This window comes from Hydra vulgaris, chromosome 06 (genome assembly GCF_038396675.1).
Source record: "Hydra vulgaris chromosome 06, alternate assembly HydraT2T_AEP".
Lineage (NCBI taxonomy): Eukaryota > Metazoa > Cnidaria > Hydrozoa > Anthoathecata > Hydridae > Hydra > Hydra vulgaris.
The window spans coordinates 17,937,290-17,945,335 of NC_088925.1; the positions used below are offsets into that span (position 1 = coordinate 17,937,290).

The 8,046-nt window shown below is 28.4% G+C and overlaps 2 protein-coding genes across 2 annotated transcripts; one reads left to right on the forward strand and one right to left on the reverse strand.

Moving 5' to 3' along the window:
* Positions 1-1,430: 1,430 nt before the first annotated feature.
* Positions 1,431-4,046, reverse strand: LOC136081241 (uncharacterized). The gene is made up of 4 exons (XM_065798542.1): positions 3,422-4,046; positions 3,040-3,348; positions 2,467-2,748; positions 1,431-1,580 (listed from the first exon to the last, which is right to left on the reverse strand). Exons 1-4 carry the CDS (start codon positions 3,494-3,496, stop codon positions 1,431-1,433), a joined length of 816 nt encoding a protein of 271 aa, XP_065654614.1. The 5' UTR covers positions 3,497-4,046.
* A 2,628-nt stretch (positions 4,047-6,674) lies between these two features.
* Positions 6,675-7,082, forward strand: LOC136081242 (uncharacterized). The gene has a single exon (XM_065798543.1). It carries the CDS (start codon positions 6,675-6,677, stop codon positions 7,080-7,082), a length of 408 nt encoding a protein of 135 aa, XP_065654615.1.
* The last annotated feature ends 964 nt before the right edge of the window (positions 7,083-8,046 follow it).

Sequence of the window (8,046 nt, forward strand, 5' to 3'; positions counted from 1 at the left end):
TTTTGATTTGCTTGCAATGCAATAACAGACATTGATTATCTACCGGCATACAATAACGGTATTGTAGTGCAATAGAACAAAAATGTCAGATATTTGCACGAAATTTGGTCAGGTTAACATTTCGACGCAAAAATTACAACATTCATTTTGAATATTTACTTTAAAAGTAATAGAACATAGGATGCACAGTTTGTTTTCTTATTTTTTTCAAAAACAAATGGTTATATGACTTATCATTTTACTTTAATTTATTAAATTAATTTAAACAAATTTTAACCTGATAAAAGTTTACTAACATTTAACTTGAATTGTCGTTTTTACTTGTTCCATATTTGATGTGATTGTTGCCTAATGATTCAAAAGGTAAATTTCTGTGTGAAATGTACCAAATGATGTCATTTCAACAGTAACCATACCACGAAGACTTCTTAGCTAACCTAACCAACAAAAATAAATAAATTAATATTATGACCATATCGGTAACTGTAAACATGTGTACGTTGTTGGTAATTGTAAAAATTAAAAAATCCTGTGTGCCCGTGTATATATGTATGTAAATATTAGTATCTGTGCATATAAATATATAAATATATATATATATATATATATATATATATATATATATATATATATATATATATATATATATATATATATATATATATATATATATATATTATAATATATTATACAAAAATCTCTGTATTATTACTAACTGTCATGCAACTAAAATATATTAGATAGCCACTAATTGTACTGAAAATGTAGCACAAAATCAATAAAAATACTATATCATCTTCAGTTCTCGGTTTAAAAAAACAAATAAAACTAACTGGCTTTCCTAACAAAATTCAACGGCTATTATACAAAAATATAAAAACTCTCTGTATAAGTACTAAATTTTCAATCTGCTTTTATAAAATATAATAAGAAAGTAAATTATTACAATGAAAATAAACAATGAAACAATGAAAATACTATATCAACTATAGTTCTTGGTTTGTAAAAGGCCTTTTCAAATTGGTAGGCCTATCACCCTCACTCAGACAACAGCGACAAAAGAACTTTTTCGACGATTTTCTTGTAATACCACTACAGTAAACTTTTCTTATTAACTAATGTTATATCAAATATGTGCAATGAAAGGGTTTGCCTGACATAAAAAATATGCCAACAAGGAAGGCCATTACCCGTAAAAGCATCGCAAGTACAAGAATCAGAAAAAGATCTTATTAATTTTCCTTTCAAAATGAAAACAAAACTATTGTTGCAAACTTCCTAAATAAAAAAATAAAAAAATCAAAGTAAAAAAAAAAAAATCAAAATAAAATAAAATAAAAAAATAAGGTAAAAAATTAATCATTTGTTAAAAGAGAAATATAAGAAAAGTGTTTAAGTACTCAAATGAATTCAAACTAACATAGGTTGCATCATTGGATTTCATGAAGTATAGTTGCTTCACCATTTTTAAGTGCATATGAAGATACTTTTGCAACAGCATCCGAAAGCTCGTTAGGTATTTTTATTGGTGTCTTCATAGTTGCATTAAAGTAGCTGTGTTTTGTTTCCACAGAACGAATCTATGTTGAATAAAAGCATCAATTCAAATAAAATTTTTAACGGTAAAGAGTTCATTCATATTCCTTCAAAAGGTAGAATTTCATATTTTAGTTTTTTTTTTCTTCACAAAATAATGTCAATAACTTAATGGACTACAACTACTTGAAATACTTCAAGGTTGCTATTTTGTAACTTATTAAACAACTTTGCCTAATCATTCTTGGCGATTTTATCCTCTTGATTTATCATCAGAGCCTACCAGCGCCAAGCCAATAAAGTCTGTAATATAGTTATAAAAAAAGCTAAATTTCCTGGAATGTTGTTTATACTATCTTATTTAGCTTTCCTTTTGGTTTTAAAGTAATATTTAGTTTATTTACTTGGTATTTCTCCTAAATTTATTTATAATTTTTTAAAAGTAAATACCATAAATGGTATTTACATTTAAACAAATAAAAATTAATAAAAATTGGTGATCAAAAATGAAATGTGTAAATTGATTTGTTCATTAAATTTGATCACCCTGTAAACCATAATTAAGCTCACTAAGCTTTTCTGTGATGTTGCACAGAAGAAATGAAATTTATACTGCACCATTCATTATTTTAAATTTAATGTAATTTTAATTGTATTGTTGTGAAAAAATATGTATGTATCTTTCCTTAAATTAATAAATTGTTTAAGAACTTGTACTGAGGTAAAAAAAACATCACTATGATTAATGTTTATGACTATAACTAATCACTATAAATATTTGCTAAAGAGCACTTTTCTGTTGATATATTGCTCCTGGGCAACACAATGAAGCATGACAACATTTTGAGTACCACTGCAATAAACATTTGCCAGACCCAATATTAAAATGTTTTATATGAAATATATAATATATTAAAAAAAACTACTTACGATTGCAATACTAAGTAGCTTTTCAACTAGAAAAGACATTTTGATTTTTGAGGAATTGATGACTTTTTTAATTTTTGCATGAAAGCATTCAAGGCGATTTGTAGTGTGGTTATCCAGATGAAGCTTACCAATACGAGTGTAGCCAGCAAACATAGGAATCATTGAAACAGTGTTCCAATTACAGTTAAAATAATAACTAAGTTCTGACCCAGCATATTCAAATTCCTTGACTAATACATCATACTCATCTTGGGAACTACACTTTACCATGTTTTCAAAAATCTGATAAAAAATGTAAAACAAAATTATGAACTTAAACTTAAAGTTATAAATTAAAAATAAACAAAAAAATAAAAATCTCTTATTTTCAACAAGATAAAGTAAATTCGTTAAAATCAGCACACTAGTCACCTAAAATATACTTAAGCATTGTTTGAGCATAATGTAAAAACACCAATAGAAATTCTTAAACATTTTAAAAGTGTGATCTTGGTACTATTTTGAAGAAATAAAAATAACTATTATTAACAAAAATTATATTACAGTATTTACTATGATTAATAGCAACAGTACCCCGTAAATTTTGCTACGTCTTTCTTCCGGAAACTTATGCTTGTTTAGCTCTTCTAAAAATGCTTTAAGCATGTGAAAGCGACAAAGAAATATGGAGCTACCAGGAAAGGTGTTTCGAATAGCCCCAATTTCAGCAGAGTCTTTATCAATAACAAATATTGCTTTGTTTAAACCTTCTTTAAGCCAAACTAAAAATTCAGAAATACTAGGAATATCTTCTCTTTGCAAAAGACAATGAGCTACGGGTTGACCAATTCCAAAAGCATCAGTGACTAGTAATGTAAACAAAGGGAATCCTTGGGAATTGACCTAAAAAATATAAAGGAAATTTGTAAATTATGATGAATAAATAAGATTAATGATAAAATAAAACAGTGTTAACTTTGAAGGTTGAATCCATCAGAATAACATCACCATATTGTGACAATAATTCTAATTGTTCTGATGATGACCACATAACTCCCTTTAGGGTGACACCATCATCATCAACTAAAATTTTGAAATGCACATTGGGGGCGCCCTAATACCTCTTCAAGATGAAGCAAATCATTGCAACCTAAGAAATGTGATTTGAAAAATAATTTCAAGATCATTTATCATTACATTTAAAACAATTATTAGTTTTGAATTTAATATTTCGAGTAAATTAATAAAATAACAAAAAGAATAGAAATTAAATTTTTTTAAAAATTCACATAACAATTTTTTAGTTTACTAAATAGATAAGAAATACTCTTGGTTTGGAATTTTTTCCGAATGTTTTGCACATCTTGTCTTTTAACTTCAAACCCCTCTTGGTGCAAAATTCCTTGAACAATAGTTGGATTTGCTCCAGCTGACAGCATAACAGCAGAGGATTGGATGAGATTTTTGGATGGTCTACGAACACTTGAATATAAAGAATATGTGCTTGGTGTTACAATATCATGGCCAGAATGGCTTTGATGCAGGTGTTCTACTGAGAACATTCTACTTTTGTTTAGCTTTAATACAATTGAAAATTTGCAGTCTGCAAATAAAAATTGATGTATAGCCCACATAAAATACATACATAAATACATACATACACACTAATTTAAGCAACTTTAAGGGTAGAAACTTTTCAAAATATATAGTATTTTCAAATTTTTATTCAGAATATAGAATAAAAAAATCAAAAAGCTAAGTAATTTGTTTTCTATGCACGCATACTATAATTACTACTAATTGGTATATATTACCAAGCTCAACTAGAGTTCATACAGAAGCACCGGCAAAGTTTGTTTAACTTCGCTGATTGCATTCAAATGAAGGCTGAATACCAAATATTCTTTAAACTTCAGTTACAAATACTTCAGTTTAACGAATACGAGGTATTCCAAATTTTGGTTAAGAAGTTTTACAAATTATGTTTGAATAAAGTTTAAATAAAGTTTGAATACAATCTTACTGCCATGTTGTGCACAACAAACACTCCATTCTATCTAGTGTCAACTAATGGTTTCATTAGACTTATCAAATCAATCAACCCAAAGCATAAGGGTCATCTGAGAGTTTTTTCAGGAGCTTGTCAAGTTGTTACTTTAACAAGATCAAATCTCAAAACTACAAATGTTGAGAAGCTGGTTTACATAGCTGATATGATAAATTTAAATACAGCATTTGAAATAAACATTACTGTCGGTGGTCTATATCTTTATAAAAAATTCAGCAATACCTCACTATATTATTTTAAAATATCAAAAATATGTTACCCATACTTACTTTTTTTAAGTGTAGAGCTCGCTCTTTTCAACTTTCTTTGAGTAGCTAAACTATTTTTATCCACACCATAATGCTTGCAAACATACCTACAATACTGAATGGTGGATTCAGGAACATCAACAAATTTTTGCTTTACTAATTTATTAAAATTAGCAACCTAAAAAAAACATAAATAAATAACACAATGATTTATATAACACATAAATACATCAAAGTGAATCAAATAACTTGTGATCAGTCAACTATGTTGAAATGATTGTTAATGTTGTTTAACACATTTAAAAGCCATCTTGTTTTTAATAAATGCTCATTTTTTTTTACTTGTAAACAAACTCAACTTGTTACAAAAACTGTTTGTTTTTTTTTTGTTAATTCACCTCCTCAAGGCCAAGAAGGTCGCTACAGATGAGGAGGCTACTTATTTGTGGTATAACCCTCTCTCAACTCTATAACTCTGAAACAGGGACCTTGACGAACAAGGTTCCTGTTTCGGAGTCAACACGGTACTACCAGGGACGTGGTGAGGAGTATGAAGACTATGACTATGAAGACTATAACGACTATGAAGCGAGCGCTCTACCACTACACCACTACCACATGTTTGCTAAATATATCATTTAAAAATACAACTTGTAACTCTTGTTACCAACTAATGATCATTATATAAAATGTAACAACAAAAAATACGAAGTGCAACTTTTTTTCAATAATTGGCAAAACTAATTAATGATACAAATTGATAGCACAAATATATATATATATATATATATATATATATATATATATATATATATATATATATATAAGTGTATATATATTTTTTTACTTACTGCGCTCTAATCAATGAAGACTTGCTGCCTTATGCCAAACCCTCATTCGATATAGTGAATTGTAGAACATTAATTGGATTTAGTACATTGACTATCTATAGTTCACAGCTGCAAGGGAGTGATGCTACAATAACTGAGGATTTTGTATGCGGCAATCTTAAAAAGTCTCACTGATGTAGGTATGTGCGTATCCAATGAGTTACGGCACCAATTATGTAATAAAAATCTTTGACCATTATATCAAAGAGTGCTTACTTTTTAGAATTTTATATCAACATTGACATTTTAAAAAAATTAGAAGAGCTTAACTTTGTTTTTGAATAGTTTTTTTTTATAGTTACACCGCTTTTATTGAAATAACTTTTCTTAAAAACTTTTTTTGATCAGTTGTTGATCAGACATCAAATGTGCATGCCAAATTTTATTGAAAAAGATAATGTAGCAGACATCTTATTTTATGTAGCAGAATATGTACCTAAATTAAAATTTCGTAAAGAAAGCAAAACGTTACGCTTCTAAACAAAAAGTTTTATATTAAAATTACCATTAGCCAAATCTGACATTTTAAAACTGGTCGCAGTGTTATTAAGCAATCCTTGCACTCAAATTTTGTTACTTAAATGAGAATAACTGTTTGTTATGAAATTTTCACTATTGTAATGCTGATTTTAGCCTCTTTTCAATGATATATAATAATCAATAAAAAAAATGGTTTAACATTTTTACACACATCCCTAACTGATGAGAGCACAATAAGCACAAAAAAATATAATATTTATAGCCCCCATAACTGTAGCACTACCCACCTTTACACGTTTATTTTGATACTGAGTTATAGAAATTTGATGTGAACTGACAAAGTTGTAGCTAAAACCCTACTTACTAATAAAAATCTCATGAATTTGTTACCTAGGACCTCAAAACTTTTTATAAAATTGACAGAATGAAAATCATTAAGCAATTAAGATTATGAGCGAATAACTTTTAATCTATTTAAATTCATTTTACTTATTATTCCTTTTCATAGCATACATAAATGACTTGCCAGAAAAAATCAAAAATATGGTGAAAATATATGCAGACGACACTAAAATCTTATCAGCTGTATATTCAATTGAGGACGCCAAATTAGTTCAAAAAGATTTAAATATTATAGAAGATTGGTCAGAAAAATGGTTAATCAAACTGAATGAAAGTAAATGTGTAGTTATGCAATATGGAAAAAACAACATAAATTTTAATTACACAGTAAATGGGTCAAAAAATAATAATTCTACGCATGAACGTGATCTTGGTGTAAATTTTGATACATCACTGAAATGGAAGAAACACATAGTAGCGTGTTCATCAAAAGCTAATGCAATAATGGGAATGATAAAAAACACTTTTGTTCATTTGGATCAGCATCTTCTCAAGCAACTATATACTACTTTTGTTAGACCTCTGATTGAATTTGCAGCGCCAGTTTAATCACCAAACCTCAAAGGTGACATTGAAATATTAGAAAGGGTGCAACACTGAGTGACAAGGATGATAAAGAACTTAAGAAGCTTGCTGTATGAAGACCGTTTACAGATACTTGGTTTAACAACATTGTCAGAAAGAAGGAAGAGAGGAGATCTTATTCAAATATTTAAGATTTTTAATGAGATTGAAGCAGTAGACCTTTTAAACAAACCAGTATTTTCAAAATCATGCAGAGGTCACAGCAGAAAATACAGCAGAGAGCAAACCAAGTTTGTGCCAAGATAGAATTTATCATAAATAGAACTGTGAATTTGTGGAACAAATTGCCATTGGAAGTGGTCATGTCGGGAAATGTAAACATTTTCAAAAACAGTTTGGACAAATTTTTGGCATTAAAAAAAAAAAAAAAAATTTAGAACTAACGATATATATATTTTTTAATTTGTTCCTTATTATCTTGAGTAAATTTTTGTATATTTTTAGATTGTCAAAAGCTGTCAAAGTGAGTTTTTAACTCATTCGCTGTTTTTTTAACAGCTACAGTTTAAATACTACTACTACTACTACTACTACTACTACTACTACTACTACTACTACTACTACTACTACTACTACTACTACTACTACTACTACTACTACTACTACGACTACTACTACTACTACTACGACTACTACTACTACTACTACGACTACTACTACTACGACTACTACTACTACGACTACTACTACTACGACTACTACTACTACTACTACTACTACTACTACTACTACTACTACTACGACTACTACTACTACGACTACTACTACTACGACTACTACTACTACTACTACTACTACTACTACTACTACTACTACTACTACTACTACTACTACTACTACTACTACTACTACTACTACTACGACTACTACTACTACGACTACTACTACTACGACTACTACTACTACTACTACTACTACTACTACTACT